The following is a 20,739-nucleotide window of genomic DNA, read 5'->3' on the forward strand; positions in this document are numbered from 1 at the left end:
AAGCTTTCAGTAGTGAGGCAAGTTATTTCTTTGGCCTCTGAGTGGCTTTATGACACAATCTGGCTGAATCTTTGCATTTAATTGCTCATTATGAAGCTGTTTTTCATGACAAAAATACAACCAAGTTACAGGAATTTTAGTGTATAAGGAGAGAGTTGTAATTTGTCCCCAAATCCTACAACTTAACACAACCAGTATAAGTTTCCTCTTAGAGGCTGTTACCGCTTGATCTGTCAAGAATTAATTCCAGAGGGCGTCTCATTCCTGAACCAATTTCCCCTGGTCCCACTGGCTGAAAACACAAATGCAATACTTCTGCCCCGTCTGTTTCAGAGAGCCCTGGTCTGGAAATACTTTACTGGAATGTTATCCTGAAACAACAGAAAGGAACACCTCTTCCACAGTGTGCTAAACAAATACGCATGCTTCTTGTCGCTCACTTGCTCCTGTGAACAGCAGGAGAGTGGTCAAGAGACCTGTATTCAAGTCCCTGGGCTACCTCACTTAGCTGTAACCTTAGACTCATCCCTTCACCCTTCTGGGCCTTGCTTTTCTCATCTGTAAAGTGGGAAGAAGACAATACGAGCTTCATAAGAGCCAGGAGAATCGAGTAAGATAATGCAGAGATAAGCTGAAATATTATTGACTAGTGAAATGTACATCTATAAAAAGAAAACAGCCTGTACCAGACACAGCATTTCACATATTGCAGATGGGGCCACGCCTCGTGCCACCAGGATTCCTCCAGAGCAGATCTAAGGTCCAGGACCACCTCTACTCAATCACTGTTTGTCTAGTCAGCAACTTCCTGCCCCAGGCCACATTCTGGTCCTGGAGACACGGATGGCTCAGTTCCCATTCCTGTCACCAGAGGGCTTGTGTCTGGTGGGGGTGACTTGGGAACAGCAGTTTGAAGCCAAGGTGCCTCTCCCAGGATAGGGAGATGACCGGGGGCAGTAGGAGCCCAGGACAAGAGCCTCTGTCACATCTCCCTCTCAAGCCTCAGGCTAGCAGAGGAGGCGGTAGTCATGTCTGTACACCAACCCGGGGAAGAGCCAGGTCCCCACTGGTGAGGCCCAGAGCCATGGCACAGGGTCTCACAGGTGGGGAAAATCCACCCACCGTGATTTGCCCACGGTCTCAGGAAGACAACTGGGAGTGGAACCTAGAACCTGGCCTCCAGAAGATGGGTCAGCACCTCTGCAGAACCTGAGTCCAGTTTTGAGAAGAGTGAATCAGGAGCCTGGATTCTTATCCCAGTTCTGCTGGTTCCTCTCTCGACCTCAATCCGTATGGACAGCAAGGACAACAGTTTTGAAGGGTTTTTTTAATATTTATTTGGTCTCAGCTGCAGCACTCAGCATCTCTGTAGCATTGCACGGGGTCTTGTGCTGTGGCTCAGACTCCAGAGCACACGGGCTCAGTAGTTGCATTGTACAGGCTCAGTTGCTCTGCAGCATGTGGAGTTCCCTGCCCAAGGATCGAACCTGTACCTCCTACCTTGCAAAGACCACTGGGCCACCAGGGAAGTCCCAGAGGCGACAGTTTGGACTTTAGGGAACAAACAGGCCAGCAACCTCAGAGTAGGTTGTGTAGCGACTGGAGTACGGAAACCCAGAGCAGTCTTCCGTACAGGGTTCTGGCCCCGCCCGCTCTGCTGCCCAGGACTGCAAAGACTAGAGGTGTAGCCTGCCCAGCTGGCACCCCTCCGAGATCTTCCCCTGCGTGGCATTGCCAACCCTTCTTCTCACACTTGCCTCATTTCCTGGAACGCCTGGGCCCATCTCTGACCCTCCAGACTTGCCCCTTCAGGAAGTACTCCCTCCAAGTAAATTAAGGTGTGCACATGCTCCCTGAGGTGAAGCAAGCGTGTGCTGCCCCATGAAGAACGGGAGGCTTGAGGGGAATGGAGGGCACTTGTGCCAGGAGTTGAGTCAGATAATTTCCCAATGACCACTTCTGTGTCCTCTAAGCAGTCTCCACTGCAGTCCTGGGAGGTCCTTGCCCCAGATGGTGGAACTGGTAACAGCCTTCCAGGATCGAGTTCACGTCCCTCCTGTAGCCCTGCATGTCCCTCAGTTCAAAGGATACTAACCGTCCAGGCTCAGACATAGGCTCCCAGGGCCAGAATGAAGAAAAGATGCAGGGAGGGTTTCCGTAATTTTTTAAAATTTTGTTTATTTTTGACTGCTGGATCTTCATTGCTACATGTAGGCTTGCTCTCGTTGCAGTGAGGGGGCTACTCTCTAGTTGCAGTGGACAGGTGTCTCCTTGCAGTGATTTCTCTTGTTGCAGAACACAGGCTCTAGGCAGGCAGGCTTCAGTAGTTTCAGCTCGCAGACTCTAGAGAACAGGCTCAGTAGATGTGGCACATGGGCTCAGCTGCCCTGCAGCATGTGGAGCAGTGATTGAACCGGTCGCCCTTTCATTGGCTGGTGGATTCCTAACCACTGGACCACCAGGGAAGCCCAGGGAGCTAGAATCGCCCACCTGGTGGTGGGGGCCGTGAGCACACCGCTGGAGCATGGCAGGGAATACCCTATAGCTCTGCTTAATTGGGAGCCCAGATTCTCTGATATTAAAAAAAAAAAAGTTAAAAGACCACAGTCCAGCTGTCCCAGCTCTGGTGACCTCATATCACTTACCCTCTCTGAGCCTTGATTTTCTCATCTGTAAGATAGCTACATCACAAGGTGGTTGGGAGAACAAGTAAGATACTGGATAGAAGGCACAGGGCCTGACAGCTCAGTAATGGCGGCTACTGGAAGCATTGGTCTTTCCACCCCAGGAGGTGGGAGAATGGCCTCGGCAGACCTAGGCAGCTGCTGACTCCTGGTGGCCACGAGAGACTTCGACTGTCAGACTTGCTGAGTCCTCGAGTAAGAGAATTTAATCATTTAATAAACATCTCCTGAGGCTTTCTCTGTGGCTCTGAGGCCTGATCCCAGAGAGTGCTTTGCTCCCATCCTGGCCTCCTTCAAGAGCTCCCTGACTGAGACAGAAGCAGACCCAAAGCAGGGAGGCACAGAAATAGAGAAGGCTCCTAGCCGGCCTGGCAGGTGAGGAAAGGCTCTCAGTGAGGGGATCCTAAAGGACAAATGTGAATTAGAGGCTGGGCAGGAAGAACATTCTGGACAGAGAGAAAACCCTGTGTGAGACACACTGCAGAGTAGCAAGGAGGTGAAGATGCAGCTGAGGCCAGCAGGGCCACATCCTGCGGGCAAGGAGTTTCTCTGCAGGCAGTAGAGAACGTCAAAGGGCCGGATGTGTGACCAACATACATCCTCAGAAAGTCACTCTGGCTGTGGCAAAGAGGGGTCTAGGTTGGAGAGAGAGCAGGTCTAGGAGAAGGTGGCCTGCAGTGGCAGCAGGAATGGAGAGTTAGACACAACAGCCCCAGGCCTTGGTGCCCAAGAAGATGTGGGGTGTGAGAAGAGATGATGCCTGGGAGGCAGCTGGGTATGTCACCAGAGCCCAGGGGAGAGCTGGGCCAAGGGTGGTGAGTGGGCTGGGATCAGCAGAGTGTAGATTTGGGTATCCAGTGCGCCAGGAACTTTACAGATACTAATACACTGAGTCCTTACTACCATCTTTGAGGTAGATGCTACTGTCAGCCCCTTTTACAGAGGAAGAAACTAAGGCACAAAGACATGAAGGTAACTTCCTCAAAATCATTCAGCTACTAAATAATAGAGCAGAGATTCAAACCCTGACAGTCTAGCTACAGAGTAAAGGGTGTTAGCTCTCTCCTGCCCATCCTGGAAATGGTTTCCGAAACCCTGGGACTGGCATCAGGAATCCCCAGGGAGGATTCTGTAAGGTAATAAAAGGAGGAGGCTGAGAGTTCCAGAGTAAAGCCTTTGAATCTCAACTAAGCAGACCACCAGAGGTCAGCCCCCATCACTCAGAGACAGGCGTCCCCTTCGACACCCAGTGACTGGCAGTGGCTGTCCTGCTGACCCTCCTCCATGCCCTCGGTTGGGGAAGAAAGTGGGGTGCCCAGGTTCCACCCTACTAAGTCTGCTCTAGAGGCTTGTCATGTGGATTAAATCTGATGCTAAAGTAAGTGAAGGCCCTGGCCCAGCCCATGGCTGTCCTCCCTGACACACATGGAGGGTGTTCCCCACCCACTCCAGGGTCTGCCTCTGGGGCACAAACATGGCCCCAGTCTAAAGGCAGGCCTGGTATTCAGAGTACCTGACATCGCTCTGGTTTTGTAGGCTTCTTTCCACAGGGCCCCCTCTAGGCTGTCTCTGTTGCGCCTCCTCTCTCAGAACTCACATGGTCCCTCCTCAGCCTCAGTCTACCCTGGGCACCTGAAGAGAGAGCCCAAGGACCAGGATTGTCTTGGAGCACAGGTGAAATGTCCACAGCTCCAAAAGCCACTGCCCTTTGCTGCCTCTGGGCCTTTCTTCCTGCTGTCTCCTGATCAGACTGCTCCGCCCTGGCTCTGTATGGAAGGGACAGGAGCCAAGCCTGGGTCTCCGTATGCCTCCAGCCCAGAGGCTTCTCCATTCCCTAAAGGCTGAAGAGAAGCAAGCACACACCAGTTTAAATGCACTTTTTTTTCCCACTTTTGCTGGGAAAGTGAAGGAAAAAAAAAAAAACAATAATACTGTGATTCCCCTCTTTCCAAACCCACCCACACATTTTTAAACCAACAGGCCAGGTCCTGCCAGGCCTTCCTACCCATTAAACACCCTGAGCCACCCCCACCCCGCTGCTAGCTCCGGAGTGTCTGGGGCAGCAGGGAACTCCTCCGGCTTCAGGCTTCGGACCAAAGCCTCAGCTCAGGCAGGGAAGTCGTGGTGCTAGCGCCAGAGCACAACCTTCCTGGCCTGGTCCACGCTCACCACGTGGCTCCCAGAGTAGCACCAGGCCACAGCGTTGACAGCAGCGCTGAGGAGAGGGAGGGACAGGATTTAGGAGCGTCGGGAGCCGGCCCTGCCCCTCCTCACTGGACCTGGCTGTGTGAGGGCCTCTCTGCGCCCATCACCTCACTGTAAAGTGGGCTCTAAGGGCTGTGGTGGGAGTGGACCCAAGTGCACATGGGAATAATCTGTGAACTGTGAAGGGCTCTGAAGGGGCAGGGATGGGAGGCATGGGACAAGAGCCGGGGACTCCATATCCCAAGCACGTCAGGACCTGGGATCAGCTTAGCAGGACTGGCCGTGGGGCTGGGGTGGTGGTCAGTGGCCATGCTCACCTGTGGGCTCCCCGAAGGCTGCTCTCTAGTTTCCCAGTGTCTACGTCCCAGATGTAAAGGGCTCCATCCCAGGACCCTGCCAGGGCATAGCTTCTGTCTGGGCTGCAGGAGCCACAGCAAAGCAAGAGAGAAGAGACCAGAGGTAAGGACACGGACATGCAGACACCCAGACAGACAGGACATACTCAGGCATGGGTGCTCTCGCAGACACACCTGAACACGGCTTTGGTCCAGTCAGAACCGCACTTGAAACCATCAGCCCTGAGAATAGACAGGTGAGGATGGAGGGGGCTGCCACTTCCTGCCCTCAGCCCAAAACTTAACGAGCTTCCTCTCTGTCAAGGGCTTCGGCACCTCAGCAGGCCCTGGTCCAGAGGGGCCTCCACGGAGGGTCCCCCGCCAACAGGCCTTGCACAGGCCCAGCTGCCCCAGTCAAAGCCACAGGGCCGGTGGACACAAGGCAGGTACCTGAACACCTGGCGGATATTGCTGACACGCAGGTCGATGACCTTGAGTGTGTCATCTCTGGAACAGCTGAGCAGATGCAGCTGGTCATGGCTGAGGCTCAGGGAGGTGACCCGGCCCTGCACAGGGATGACCTGGGTGCAGCGGGGGCCCCTAAGGAGCAGGAAGGGAGACGAGGGTGAGGAGCAATCTCCTTGACAAGGCTGCTCCTGATAGACCAACAGAAGTCCAGAGCACCCCTCAGGCCCCAAGGCTGACAACTAATCTCCCACCACAGCCAGCCCCTTCCAGCGGGAACTTACTTGAAGCCAGAGCCCCTGAAGCCTTTGAGCCACTAAAATAAGTGCTGGGGGGAAAAGCAATGAAAGTCTGTCTTTAAATATGTGAAAGGGAAACCAAAGGGTTTCAAAGTAAATTGCTACAGATGAGGAAGAAGCCTGAGGCAGGGCTGGCTCTAGCTCTGGTTCTAGCCTTAGCTATTTTTATAAACCATTCAAGCCTGACGCTGGGCTCTTAGGTTCTTTTTGACTAAAAATGGGTGACTACACCACTTTTAGAGAAGGTTGGAGAAGACTCTTGAAAGTCCCTTGGACTACAAGGAGATCCAACCAGTCCATCCTAAAGAAGTTCAGTCCTGGGTGTTCATTGGAAGGACTGATGTTGAAGCTGAAACTCCAATACTTTGGCCACCTGATGCGAAGAGCTGACTCATTTGAAAAGACCCTGATGCTGGGAAAGATTGAGGGCAGGAGGAGAAGGGGATGACAGAGGATGAGATGGTTGGATGGCATCACTGCCTCAATGGACATGGGTTTGGGTGGACTCCAGGAGTTGGTGATGGACAGGGAGGCCTGGCATGCTGTGGTTCATGGGGTTGCAAAGAGTTGGATGCGACTGAGCCACTGAACTGAACATGGGACTCGATTGGCAAGACCCAGCAGAGTATGGTGGTTGGACCAAGGGTCAATAAGAAGGCACGATTCTCGAGGCTGCAAAGCCTTCAAGGGCCCAAGCCCAGCACAGAGGCCACCAGAGCCTCACTTCCCTAAGGTACCCTCAGCTGCTCCATGGCCAGAAAAAGGAAGAGAACACAGGAGCCCTGTCCCCACCTCCCCTGCCCACAGCCTGCGCCTATCACCTGCTGTCCCAGAACCGGATCTTCTGGTCATTGTGACCACTAATGATGATATGGTCCCCACATACCACGTCGTTACAGTAGGAAAGGACGTTGATGGTCCTGGAACCTAAACCAAGGAGTAGAGAGAGCCCTGGACTCAGAGAAGGGTTATTATAAGCCAGCCCACTGGACGTGTGGAGAAGCTGAGGCCCAGAAGCCCCAGAAGTACAGTGTCCTCCCAGAACTAGAACCCAGGCCCCTGTTTTCCAGCCCAAAGCCTGAGGTCACAAGAAACCAGGGAAAGCGTCACCAATGGAGGACAGAAGAGGAGCCTTAGGAGGTTTTATCCCAAATGCCTGTAAGTCTTGGAGCCCCTCCCAGAGATCAGGTTGCAGCCCCCCATGGCCCAGCCTGAGAGGGTCCTGGTGGGTGGAGAAGGGGAGGGCTGGGCCTCACAGTAGGCTCGGCAGAGGTCCCACTCCTTCACTGTCCGGTCCCGGCTCCCAGTCACCGCTTGGTGCCTCGTCAGCTTGAATTTGGCAGCCGTGACCTTGTCTGTGTGTCCAGATAGTGTCTCCTGCACATCCCAGGGAAGCATCAAGGGCATGGCCAAGACCCCGTCACCAACCCTTCCACCCGAGGCGTGATCCCTGTCCCCCAGGCTGCTTCCCCAGTCAGACCTCACCTTGGACTGTGCCTCCCCAACCTTCCAGAGCTGGGCGGCCTTATTGTAAGTAGCTGCCAATAGCTGGGAGCCCTGGGGAGAAGGGAAGGGAAAGGAGAGATCCTGGGCCTGGCCAGAAAGCCAGAGTCGGGCCGCCTCAGCGCTTCCCCTGGCCCAGGTCACCCAGGCAGGCAGAGGAGAATCGAGGCCCAGGAGAAGGATTTATCCAGGCACCCTCTCAGGACACATGACTCTAGGATACCCATGATGTTCCCCTGGGTCCCAGAGCCCCACCTGCCCAGTGTGGAGACTCGGGGAGGGACATCCCATGCCACCCAGGTCCTCTCACCGAGGGGTCAAAGTCCACACTGGTGATGCTGCCGCCAGCTCCTTCAAGGGTCTGGTTGGCCTTCAGGTGCCCTGGGGGGAGCAGGGGAAGGAACAGGCGAAATGAAGTCACTAATCTCATGGAACAGAGGACCCTGTACTGTGAGTAGGAAGATGAATCTCTCCCAAGTTAGAGGACAGAATTGCTGGGTCTGTTCTTGGGGGCGGGGAGATACGGGTCGGAGGAGCCTAGCTAGAGGCTGCACCTTCCTGAACTGCCAGCAGGGGGCTGCAGGTCATCTCACAGATGTCTGGAGAGGACTAGAGAGAAGGGACTGTGCCTAGTCACACAGCAAGCCAGGCCGGGCAGCTGGGGACTCGCCTCCTCCAGGAAGCCTCCAGGAGCCAGCTTTCACTCCCCAGTGCACCCCCATCTGCAGAGCACAGAGCAGACAGCTAACACTTGTCTCAGAACTGAGTTCTGAGAGCTCAGTGATGCTAGGTGGCCTGGTGGACCCAAGAGACCTGCTCAAGGGTCTATCCCCGTAGAATGTCCTGACATGGTATCCTCACCACCCCAACGGGGACCATCTGAGCTGAGCCCTGCCCACCGTGCAGGCCTCAACTCCAGGAGGTGAGAGGCTCTGCCCTTCTTAGGAGCACTGAGCCCAGAACTCTTGCCAAGGGGTCATCTGGCCACTGCCCACAAGGCTGACCGGGTGAGGAGACACAAAGAAACCCAACACCTTTCCCACAAAGGAGCAAGCTGAGGGTGAGGTCTGGAGAGAAAGGACTGAGCTTGCCTATGGGCAGCGACCCTCACCTCCCACAACATTCCAGAGGAGGATGAGGCGGTCAGCCCCTCCGGTGGCCAGGAGGCTGCTGTTGGGGCCAAAAGAAACAGCACTGACCTCGGAGAGGTGGGCATCCTGTGGGGAAAAGGGAGGTCAGTGCTCCTGGTCCTTGCCACACACGCCTCTTTGTGCACACTCACAGCCAGCTCTCTGTCACGCATCCTTGCACACATGGGGTCCCTCTCTGAACTCTGAGTTTCAAACTTGGCCCCACAGGGCCTCATCACCTCTGACTGGACCCTGGTAGCAGCCTCCTTCCATGTTCCCAGTACTCCCCTACCTGGCCTCCTGTCTCTCCCTCTCATTATAAAATGCCGAAGGGCTCCCAGCACAAGCTGTGGGCGGAAAACTCCTGCTCCTGCCGAAGGGCCCATCCTTGCTTCCCCGGCTTCCTGAGACTGCTCCTGAGACCTGCACTCCCATATCATACCCCATGCACTTGGCCCAGCTCCTCCTTACCAGCACATCCTGAGCTTGGGTGGGAAGTCGTGCAGTCACACACACGGGGATGCTCTGGTATCGCTGCTCAGGGGCTCCCCCGATTGAGTGGCCTCTTCTCTTCTTGAAACTGGGGTAGGGGGTCAGGAGGGCATTCAGCAAGGCCTTCTGAGAGGGAGAAGGCCCTTCAAGCTCTCCTGAAGCAACAGCAACAGGAAGCAGACACAGAAGGCGGCAGAACATGGCCAGCAGCACCAAGACAAGCACAGAGGCAGGGCGGGGTCGGTGGATCCTGAGAAACCTCGGAGCACTGCTTGGTTGGCACTGTGACCCTGATCGAAGCCCTGACATTTCTGAGCCTCTGTTTCCCAAATGAGTGGTAGTTCCTGTTTGGCCTCACCTTGGAGCCCTTGGTCCCCTGTGAGGACCCTGGATGAGGGGCAGAGCCCAGAAGACCGCCAGGCAGGGGCGAGGAATGAGGCCATGCACCCAGCTCCTGCCTCGGGCTCAGCAGAGACACACACACACACAGTGCTGGGCAGAGTATGGAAGGACAGACCAGGACTCATACACAGCCCAGGCCTGGGCTCCAGGAGTCTGACACAGGCATCCAAGGCGCCCAGCACCTTCACTCACACGGTGCTGCACACACACTTACTCCAGAAGCCCCTTCACTACATCCACACAGCGGGACATCGTCAGGGAGGTGGCAGAGGCTGACCTGGGGCAGAATCGAGAGAGATGTTTAAGGGATTGGCCAGTGGGTGTGTGGACCACAGTCATTCATCCCTACACTCTTTAGCCACAGCAAGAACGTACTCCTCCAACGCCAGGAGAGCACGGTGACCCAGAGCAGTCCCAGGAAGGTGGAGGAGGGCAGGGATTTGGAAGGAAGTCTCCCAGTTTCACCATGATAGCTAAAAACTGCCTCACCACCTAGGTGCCCCCCAACAAAAGTTCATGGGAGGCTGAGCTGGGACCTGTGGGGTAGGATGGAGGTGCCCCCAACCTGAGATAGCACAAGGTTGGGGACAGGGGCGTGGGGAAACCTAGATCCCAGAAATACCCAGGAAAGCGTGTGTCCTGAGATGACCTGGCCCACCAGGGCTGCCAAGGCTTTGGGGACCACCATCTCATGCCCCTCCCCAGGGTTCCTTCACCACCCTGAGGCCTGGACACCAGCCACCTGCAAGAAAGGGCTAGAGGAGAGGGCAGTTTCAATGCCAGGCAAATCAAGATAGATGAGGGAGATGGAGGGAGGGGCACCCAAGAACTGAAGCCTCAATCAGGTCCCACCCACATGAGTCCACATCTACACATGCTTCACACGCATTCAGGTACGCTCACCTAAGTCTGTACACATACATGCTCTGATGTCCCCATGTATGTACACACATGCTTGTGACAGCTGAGCCTTGGGCCTTGCCCACAGGCTCCCTCCTGTCACCCTCTTTCACCAACCTGCCATCCCAGCCCCAGAGCTCTGGTCTTGGGAAGGAGGAAGAAGGCGAGGACAAAGGTTGGAGTCCCTGGCATGGCACTGACCCCAAGGGGCTCCAGCTACTGAAGTTTCAGCTGCCCTGGGGTCCAAGTGTACCCCAGTCTCTGCACAAAGCCCTCTCAACCCAAAGCCTGACCCAAGGTCCTTTAGGAAGACTGGAAGGGCCCAGCTCAGAGTTTGGGATAGTCCTCACCTTAAAAAGATTGGAGGGGGCCAGCTCAGAGCGCTGGGACAGTCCTCACCTGAAGGGCCGCTTCCATTTCTCACCAGCCTCACTCTCCAGGTAACCTGGCTGAGCAGCCAGGACCTGAGTTTCTGCTTCCTCTCTGATCCCATCGCCTAGTGTGTCTGGGCTCCTGGGAGAGAGAATGAAGCTTAGGACGGCCAAGGGAGCAGGCCAGCCCCTCCGTGCCCCTGTGCCCTACTCGGTGAGGACGGGCACCCCCAGAGACGAGGGTCAGTGCGCGAGCATGTGTGGTGGGCGCAGATGCTGGCTCCTATGACCACCTGTGTCCGCACGTGTCCTGGGCTCAGTCTACCTGGGGGCTTCGGCACCGTGACTGTGCACACTTGTGGTCAGGTGCACAGATGGCCGCAGGCAGGTAGGGGCGGGGTAGAACAGTAGTGGCCCGGGGACAGGGCATTGCAGAGCCCCCAGCGGAGGCTCGGCAGACAGGTCCCCGGCGGCGCATCCTCGTTCTTACTCGCTTATGCTCACTGTCCGCTTGGCTGCCTTCTTCAGCTCCTGGGACACCCGCGCTTGCTTGGCCCTGGGATAGAAAAGCCTCCAGAGTCGGGTGGTTCCCGTGTCGGGACGGGGGGGGGTCAGGGCCCTCCCCGCCAGGACAGCTCGCCTCCCAGCCTGACCCCCGGGGCGCTCTCACCTTTCCCGGCGCTCATTGCGCAGGTTGCGCTCGGCGGCGGCGCGCGCCTTACGCTGCACCAGCCGCTCCAGCAGGTCGCGAGCCTCCTCCTCGAGCCTGCGCAGAGCCGCCTCCTGGTGCCCGACGCGCGCGCGCAGCGCCTCGTAAGCTGCCCGCTGCTCCTCATTCAGTGCGCGCCGCGCGTGCACCTGTCCGGCCTTCTTCGCCCGAACCTCCTCCAGCTGCTCCACGCGGGCCTTCAGAGCTGCCAGCCTAGAGGACCGGGAGCATCTCCGTCACCACCCTGGGGGAACCGGTCTGAGAGCTGAGACAGACTTGCTCCTGGCCACGCTGCCAGCGCGAAGGCTAAGCCACGTCTCCCTCGAAGTCCTGCAGCTCCCGGCCTCTGCGACCAGCCACAGGCCTTGGGGGCGTTACGCTGTCGGGCCCTTCTGGAGACCCGCGGGGTGACCGCGTGCCCCCCACCCCGGCAGTGATGGCCTGGAGCCTCCCCGAGGAGCGCCCTGCCCGCGCCTCACCTGCTCTGCCGCTCCTCCAGCTGCGACTCCAAAGTGCCCAGGGTCTCGCTCTTCTCCACCACCTGGTAGGCCATCTGCAGCGGCGGAGCCGCGGGACAGGTAGGCATGGGCGCCTGTGTGCAGAGCCTCCAGCCCCTCTCCGGCTGGAGAGGCTGGTAGGACGGGGTCTGCCTCTCTTCCCACCCGCCCCCTAGCTCAGCAGAAAGCTGAGAAGCAGACAGCTAAGGCATCAAGCACAGGAATACACTGCCGTTTCAGGGATCAACGGAAGGGCCTTAGGCTCTGGAGCCTAACACCTGAGTTTCACTCCTTGCAGCGCCACTTTTCTCTGTGACCCGCGGTAGTGTTTTAACAGCTCTGAACCTGTCCAACGCGAATAGCAGTGCTTACCTCGTAGGGTAACACTGAATTACTATAAGGAATAGTATTTCAAATAATGGTGATGGTTATGTAGCACTTAACATGCGCTGGGTCTTGTTCTGAGCACTCTATAGTACCAACTCTTTTATAATCTCGTAGTTACTGCCATTCTCCCCAGTTTACAGATGAGGACATTGACACTTCTCTAAGTGTCTTGCCCAAAGTCATACAGCTAAGTGGCAGAACTGATATCTGAACCCAGGCCACCTAACATGCTCCAAGTAAAGGGCTGCTAATGTTCAAAGGATGTGTGTTCTGTTCCTCGCGTCTCCAAGCCTTGGCTTACCAAGCATAAGTCCCAGAGAGCAACAAGATGCTCTGAGCAGAGGCACGCAGGCTAAGAACAGGAATGGACTGTGGGAGCACAGGGCCCAGACTGAATAATGGAGCCGCCCCCCAGCCCCAGAGTCGGGGGAGGGTCATCTCATCTGTACCCTGCCTTACTGAACCGTCCATCCAAGAGCCAAGAGCTGGGGAAACCACAGAGCTGAAGGGTCAGTGAGAGTGACAGATGCTTAGGGAAGCAGTTCCCAGCATGGCGGCAAGAGGAGCATGAGAGCACTGAAGCTGGGGGCTCTTGCTACTAACCCGTCCCTGTGTCCTTCCTCATGTGGGCCTGGTGAGAGACGAGCTGAGGAGCAACGTTGGTGTCTGCCTGCACTGACTCCCTGTGTGAGTGGGCTGGGGTAGGGGCCTTGCACATTCAGGGTCTATAACTGGCCCAGTTGTTTTTTGTGTGTTTTTTTTTTAGTATTTATTTAGATGTGCCAGGTCTTAGCTGCAGCACATGAGATCTCAGTTGCGGCATACAGGATCTAGTTCCCTGAACAAGAATCAAACCTGCACCCCCTGCATTAGGAGGCATGGAGTCTTAGCCACTGGACCACCAGGGAAGTCCCTGGCCCAGTTTATAACACTTATAATTCCTTCCACCATTAAACAATCTGATCATCACTTCTGTTTCCTCACCTATCATATACTTTCATTGATGTTTTGGGATTCAGTATTTTTTGATGCTTTTCAAAACTCAAATAATAGAGGTGGAAAACAGATTAGTGGTTAGGAGTTAGGGATGGTCTGAGGGGAGGGCTGAGTTGTGACTAAAACGGGGTGGTCATGAACTTGTGCTGTATCTTGATGGGCACACAAATCTACACAGGGGGCAAAACGACAAAGAACTGTATACACTTCATACTAACATCTATTCCCTGACTGTGTGTATTACAGTCAGGCGTAAGATGTAACCAGTGGGAGGTACTGGGTAAATGGCTGCACGGGACCTCTCTGTGCTGTCTTTGCAACTTCCAGTGGATCTAAAATTATTTCAATAAAAAGTTAAAATGATAACACATGCTTGTTGTGATATGTGAAACAGGACTAAGAATTAAAGAAAAAGTCTCTCCTTGTCCCTTGGCATATCCAATGGGAACTGACTGGTTTCTGGCTGAGGATGTCATGAGGAGGGAGTGCTGAGGACAAGGGGTGCCTGGAAGCATCCCAGACAAGGGAACCAGGAGCTCAGGACAAGAGAGTGGCAGGAAATGCAACCTGAGGCTGGAGAACCCAACTGGGGAGCCAGGCTAAGCTTTGGAGAATATGCACCACACTGATAATGGGGAGAGTGGCGAAAGGGGCTTTTACTTTTTCACTGTATGGACTTCTGTTCTCTTGAAACATTCACAACAAGCATGTATTTGTGTATCACTCGTCTTTTTTAATAGAGATCATTTTTTATTATTAAAAATATATCACTCTTGAGTGCTGAATGGAGAATGGAGGGGGTGCCAAAAGAGGAGTTATCCAGAGAGTAATGAGAATAACTTGGACCAGGTCAGACAGGGTACAGGAAGTGGAAGTTGATGGATTTGGGGGCAGGATCCATGAGCTGGTGACTAGCTCAGGATGGATGGAAGGCTGCAAGGGGGCAGAGGTGACCCTGGGTTTCCTGACTGTTAACTACCAGTGGAGGGGGGAATGATCTACCTTGTTTTCTTAAGTATGCTTTTTTTTAAAAAAAAAGAAAAACTATTTAGGTGTGCCGGGTCTTTGTTGTGGCATGTGGGATCTAATTCCCTGACCAGGGATCAAACCCAGGCCCCTTGCATTGGGAGTGTGGAGTTTTAGCCACTGGACCACCAGGGAAGCCCCACTGTTGTTGTTCAGTCAGTAAGTCATGTCCAACTCTTTGTGACCGCATGAACTGCAGCATGCCAGGCTTCCCTATCCTTCACTATCTCCCTGAGTTTGCTCAAATTCGTGTCCACTGAGTGATGCCATCCAACCATCTCATCCTCTGTCGCTCCCTTCTTCTCTTGCCCTCAATCTTTCCCAGTATCAGGGTCTTTTCCAGCAAGTTGGCTCTTCGCATCAGGTGGCCAAAGTATCTACCTCATTTATCACCTGCTGCTGCTGCTAAGTCACTTCAGTCGTGTCCGACTCTGTGCGACCCCATAGACGGCAGCCCACCAGGCTCCCCCGTCCCTGGGATTCTCCAGGAAAGAACACTGGAGTGGGTTGCCATTTCCTTCTCCCATTTATCACCTAGTCTATAAATATTCATCAGCATGGATTGTGGAGACAGGCCCCAGAGATATAATGGAGGCAGAGGAAAGACATCTCAATCCTTGGGGTGCTCACAGCCCAGAAAGGGGCTCAGATGTTTGAGAATCACCTCTCAAATGTGGTTGCAACTACAGTAGGGGCTCTGAGGGAGAGGCTCTCCCTGGGTTCATAGTCCCAGCTGGACATTAGTTGAGCGAGTGACCTGGCAATTCTTCAAGCTAGGCTTCAGCAGTATGTCAGCCAAGAACTTCCAGATGTACAAGCTAGGTTTAGAAAAGACGGAGGAACCAGAGATTAAATTGCCAACATTCACTGGATCATAGAGAAAGCAAGGAAATTCCATAAAGACATCTATTTCTGCTTCATTGACTACTCTAAAGCCTTTGATTGTATGAATCACAACAAACTGTGGAAAATTCTTAAAGAGATGGGAATACCAGACCACCTTACCTGCTTCCTGAAAAAACCTGTAGGTGGGTCAAGAAGCAACAGTTAGAACTGGATATGGAACAATGGACTGGTTCAAAATTGGGAAAGAGGTATTTGAAGACTGTATATTGTCACCCTGCTTATTTAACTTTTAAGCAGAGTACATCATGCGAAATGCCAGGCTCGATGAAGCACAAGCTGGAATCACAAGATTGCCAGGAGAAATATCAATAACTTGAGATATGCAGATGATACCACCCTAAAGGCAGAAAGTGAAGAGGAACTAAAGAGCCTCTTGATGAAGGTGAAAGAGGAAAGTGAAAAGGCTGGCTTAAAACTCAACATCCAAAAAATGAAGATCATGGCATCTAGTCCCATCACTTCATGGGGAAACAATGGAAAAGACAGATTTTATTTTCTTGGGCTCCAAAATAACTGCAGATGGTGACTGAAGCCATGAAATTAAAAGATGCTTGCTTGCTGGAAGGAAAGCTATGACAAACCTAGATGGTGTATTAAAAAGCAGACATCTGTTGATGTATGGCAGAAACTAACACAATATTGTAAAGCAATTATCCATCAATTAAAAATAAATATTTTTTTTTAAGTAAAAAAAAAAATGCAGAGACATCGCTTTGCCAATGAAAGTCCATATAGGAAAAGCTATGGTTTTTCTAGTAGTCATGTATGGATGTAAAATTTGGACCATTGAGAAGGCTGGGCACCAAAGAATTGATGCTTTTGAATTGTAGTAGTTGGAGAAGACTCTTGAGAGTCCCTTGGACTGCAAGGAGATCAAACCAGTTGATCCAAAGGAAAAAAAAAAAAACGCTAAATATTCATTGGAAGGACTGATGCTGAAGCTGACACTCCAATACTTCAGTCACCTGATATGAAGAGCTGACTCATTGGAAAAGATTGAGGGCAGGAGAAGAGGATGACAGAAGATGAGATGGTTGAATGGTATCAATAACTCAATGGACCTGAGTTTGAGCAAACTCTGGGAGATAGCAAAGGACAGGGAAGCCTGGTGTGCTGCAGTCCATGGGGTTGCAAAGAGTTGGACACAGCTTAGTGACTGAACAACAACATCTAGGTAGGTATGTAATGGCTCCTCAGCCTCCTCCAGTGGACTAGAAGGTTCATGGGGCCAGGTCTTGTTTACTGCTGTTCTGCCTGTGCCTTGAATATAGTACTTGTCAATAAATATTTATTGACAGAATAAATGGAGATCACAGAAAGCAGATTCGAGTATGAGAGAGTTCAGATCCTGGCTCTACCTCTCAAAGCCTCTGCTTCCTCTGAAACCATAGAGTAGAGGATTAGCTGAAGTAACACTTAACCCAGTATCATCAGCTGGTGTTGACCATATTATTACAGGGGTGACGATAAGTCTGATTTTAGACATGAAGTCCAAAAAGCAGCTGAGAAAGAGTCTGGAGCTCCTAAGAGAAACCTGAGCTAGAGACGGATCTGGGAGTTAGCAAACACAGCAAGTCCATGGGAGTCAGTGAACCCACCCAAGTTCTAAAGAACACCCACATCTACAGGGAGGGGGATAAAGAGGAGGGAAAGTAGCCAGAAAAGGAAGTTCAGAAGCAACAGAAGCCCAGAGACGCCATGGCAGCAGGAGAGGTGGGGGATGGTCAGTGTGAGGCAGAGGTAGCACACCCTGCCCCGGAGGTGGACCACCTTATTTTCAGTCTGCAAATGTGTACTGTCAGCTGGTGCTGGGCCCCAGGGTTTGCAGGGCAAGTGAGGAGCAGAGCAGGCTGAACCATCCAAGGGGAGCAGAGGCTGCCTGTTCGCTGCACACCTCATACTCCTCCCCGAGCTCTCACCTCACTTCCTCCAGCTGCTGTTGGAGCCCACTTCATCCCAGGCTGCCAGGGCCAAGCTCGAGAGCACTCTGAGCCCTGTCTGGCCTCAAGGCACTGGACTTGGAGGATCTCCCTCACTTGCTGGCTCCCTTGGACCACATCTCCCAGCCTCAAAGTTCTGGATCCTGGGCCCACCCATTCTCTCTCAGACCCCTGCCCCGCCTACCTCTCCACACACCAGCCGGAGCCCCTCCGCCTCCTCTTGCCACTTCCCCCTCAGAGCTGCTGGTGAGAGGCCTTGGTCTGACTCCTTCTCCCTGCCAACCAATCAGAGTGGTGTTCGTTTCCCACCATTCATCCAGAGGACGCATGTGAAAAGTCTAAAGCCAGAGCTATGCATTTTCTCCTGAGGAAGGTGGGAGCCCAGAAGTCAGCAGAGGAAAGATCAAGTCTCCAGGAACTGGAGCTGCCCATGACTCCTCTGCTCTGGGCTTGCCCCAGAGTTCCTCTGCCAGGACCCCTCCCAATTCTGAGCCCCAACCCATCCCTGGTTCTCATTTTCACTCCTTCTTTGGAATAGGTGGCATCATGTACTTTGTGTAGGCATTAGGTGAGGAGCAGGCAAACAAAAAGACAGATGTGCGGAGGGGGAGGAGGTGGGATAAAGGCAGAGAAATGAACTGAGAAGGACATTCTAAGCAGCTGGCCTGGGGGAAGGCTCAAGAGCCTGCCTCCCCCTCCCCTGGGCAGCAGCCAAGGGCCAATGAGGTGCCAGGGAGAGAATGAACCCAGCAGAGGCGGTGGGGGCAGGGCCTGCGTACAGGAAGCCCATTGTGACCACAGACACAAACACTCACCAGGGACCCTGGTGGACAGAGGGAGTGACATCGTTTGGCTCTGGCTGCAGCTTCTCTGAGAATCGGGCCAGCAGCTCAGCTTTCTCCAGGAGGCGGTTATCTAGGGGTACAAAAGGGTGAGCCTGGAGCAGAGATGGACACTTTCCAGCAGATCCCAGGCAGACAAGTTACCTCTCTGGCTGGGAGGGCTGCAGGAGTCCAGTGATGCAGAAGGGGGAGCCACTGGCAGGCTGGGCTCTGCCTTGCCTGCAGAGGGTGAGTGTAGCTCCATCAGGACCTCCAGCCCTTGCACAGCCTCCTAAGAGCATAGCCCCCAGGCCCTCCCAGGAGAAGACCTGCTCTCCCAGGGACAGAGAAGGACAACCATTAGGGGAAAGGAGATAGCTGGCCAATGCCTGCTGAGGGTCTCGAGGGAAGGAAGGGGCCAGGGATTGATTCAACCTCCCCCAAGGAAGGGCCTGGCCCCAGAGTGATGAAACAAACTAAGCTCCACTAGCCTGTGGCCTTTGGCAAGATACTTCCCTTCCAGGAGCTCTAGCTTTCTGTATCAGTACTAAAAAACAGTCCTGACTTCCCCTGGGTTGTTGTAAGTTTCCCCTCAGGCCAGAACAGAAAGTTCTTGAGTTTGGTAGTTTCTGTTACAGACCCTGGAATACAGCCCCTCCACCCGGATCCCTGGTCATTTCCTCTTTTCTCACCAGTTTCAGGGTTGGGTAGAGGTGAGGCCCAGGCCTGACTCCTCAGCCCCTTTCCCTCTCCCTGTCCCCTACGGGTCACCTAGGTCGATCACCTAGGTTGCTGGCCTTGTTCTCACACAAAACCCCACCCCAAGCCCCAGGGCATTGTTCTGGCCCCCCTAGCAAATCTAAAGAGGATGCCATTTTGCCCGCTTTATGAGTGAGAAATCCAAGGCTTAGGGTTAAGATTTGTCCAAGACCATAAAGAAAACTGGACCTGCAATGTCTCTGAGTTCAGCCCTCCAGGATCACTCCACTCCCACAGATTTGCAGCTCTCAGGGGGTGGGTAGGGGTGACTACTCTCATATTGGAGGGTTCCATTGTCCATCAGAGCCCTGGAGAAGTGAGGCTGCCTACAGGTAGAGGGCTGGCCTCACATCCCCAAACAGAGAGGACCAACAGCTTGGAAGGTTGCAAAGACATGTCCCAGGACAAGAGCAATAAGTTCAGTTGTGAGGCTGGGGGAGATGGTTAAGCAGCAGCCAAGATTAGGACCAGTGTTGGAGCTGGAGGGACTGCGGTTAGACTTTGAACCTCAGACATACAATCTCAGATAACCAGAGGTGCACAAACAGATGCACACCTGCTCATCCTGGCTTGAACGGCCACACCCCTTCCTGACCAGCTCCCCAGAAACAGTTCTCAGAATCTGACTTCCCCAGGCTCAGCCACCTCCCTCTGCAGCCTGGAGCCCCTACGTCCAGCTCAGGCTGAGGTTGGTTGGGCACAGAGATGCTCCAAAAACCTGAACCAGGATCACCTATCTGTGGCGAAACCTCCGACTCTGAGCTCCCTCTCTAGAGATTCAGAGTTTAGAAGTAGCTGTTTTGGCCAGTCCCGAGATCTTTCACTTTCTTATGGGGACCAAATGGAGGGAAGGCTAAGAGACCCTAAAAATCCAACACACGCTTATGAACCCGTGCATAGGAAGCCCAGCCCAGCCCAGGCCCTGAGGGGCGAGAAAGAGCGGGAAAACCAGGAGGGAGCTCGGTCCAGGAGAGGGGGGATCTCCGCAGAGCCTGGATCGGAAAAGGTAGGAACGCCGGCTAGTCGGAGATGGGGCGTAATAGACAGCGGGGCCACAAGGCCCCAGGCTTCGGAGGCGACAAGGCATCGGTGCACTTGAGTCACAACCGGAAGAGCCAGCCAAACCCTCTCCCTGGGCCGGAGCCCCATCCCCTCGACGGTCCCCGGGCGCAGTGCACTCACAGGCCGGCACCAGCTCCAGGAATAGGGCCTTTTGCGTTCGATCCCGCTGTCGAAGCTGCCGCACGATGTGGCGCTTCCAGCGGGCGGCGGGGGCGCCGGGGTCGCCGGGCCCCTCCATGGCCGCCCTCTCCGGCCAGCACCGCGCGCGGTTCTAGCCGAGGGAGGCGCGGCCGGGCAGGGGCGGGGCCCCGAGGGGACTCCGTGACATCAGGGGGCGGGCCGCGGCGGGGAATCCCCGGATTGTACCAAGTGCGGTCCTGGGGGGAGAACGGAACAAAACCAGGAGGGAACCGTCGATAGGGTCTAGACCATCAGGAGTCCACAAAATGTCTCACCTCCCTGGGAGCTCCTATGGCAGTCGGAGCTGTGAGCGAGGACCGAGATCGGAGCCTCTGAGATGGCTTCCCCTCTCCTGTTGGCGCGCTCCGCAGGCGGGGCCTCCGGGGGGCGGGGCCTGTGTTCCTTAACCCCACCGCGCCCGGACCGAAGTCAACAAAAACAGACACTCTGGACCAGGCGGTGCACTAAACTGGGGACCTGGAGATCCCCTCACACCCGGACCCTGCTCTTCGAGGCGCTCAAGATCTGTGAGGCGAGGCGATACGGACACAAGGCAGACAGTGTGAAACAGCGAGATACGGAAGAGGAAGGGACTGAGGGACGAGGCCCTGCTCTGCAGAGGTGATGGCACTGATCTGGATCATGAGGAATGAAGTAGGAATTGGCCGAG

General features: G+C 54.4%; 1 protein-coding gene across 3 annotated transcripts; it reads right to left on the minus strand.

Annotated features, from left to right (window-relative positions):
- On the minus strand, positions 293–20,254 carry ATG16L2 (autophagy related 16 like 2). 3 transcript variants are annotated; one of them, XM_018059384.1, is made up of 18 exons: positions 20,010–20,254; positions 18,063–18,162; positions 17,432–17,522; positions 11,975–12,048; positions 11,457–11,708; positions 11,277–11,342; positions 10,815–10,928; positions 9,730–9,792; positions 9,093–9,201; positions 8,603–8,708; positions 7,802–7,872; positions 7,474–7,545; positions 7,245–7,365; positions 6,810–6,915; positions 5,675–5,824; positions 5,420–5,467; positions 5,207–5,308; positions 293–4,899 (listed from the first exon to the last, which is right to left on the minus strand). In XM_018059384.1, the coding sequence occupies exons 1-18, from the start codon at positions 20,125–20,127 to the stop codon at positions 4,812–4,814; spliced, it is 1,851 nt and encodes a 616-aa protein (XP_017914873.1). In that variant the 5' UTR covers positions 20,128–20,254; the 3' UTR covers positions 293–4,811. The 3 variants fall into 3 exon arrangements, with proteins under 3 accessions (XP_017914873.1, XP_017914874.1, XP_017914875.1); XM_018059385.1 differs by lacking the exon at positions 9,730–9,792 and having other exon boundaries at positions 20,010–20,218; XM_018059386.1 differs by lacking the exons at positions 17,432–17,522; positions 20,010–20,254 and having other exon boundaries at positions 18,063–18,152.

The sequence above is a fragment of the Capra hircus genome, chromosome 15, assembly GCF_001704415.2.
Source record: "Capra hircus breed San Clemente chromosome 15, ASM170441v1, whole genome shotgun sequence".
Lineage (NCBI taxonomy): Eukaryota > Metazoa > Chordata > Mammalia > Artiodactyla > Bovidae > Capra > Capra hircus.

What these genes read in the sequence shown, in the direction of transcription:
- ATG16L2 (XM_018059384.1), bottom strand. Translation starts at nt 20,127, where the DNA reads ATGGAGGGGCCCGGCGACCCCGGCGCCCCCGCCGCCCGCTGGAAGCGC. An exon ending in CGGACAGTGAGCATAAGCGA is followed by an intron (nt 10,929 to 11,276) that starts GTAAGAACGAGG and finishes TCTCTCTCCCAG; the next exon opens with GAGCCCAGACACACTAGGCG. An exon ending in GTAGTGAAGGGGCTTCTGGA is followed by an intron (nt 9,202 to 9,729) that starts GTAAGTGTGTGT and finishes CCCCTACCCCAG; the next exon opens with TTTCAAGAAGAGAAGAGGCC.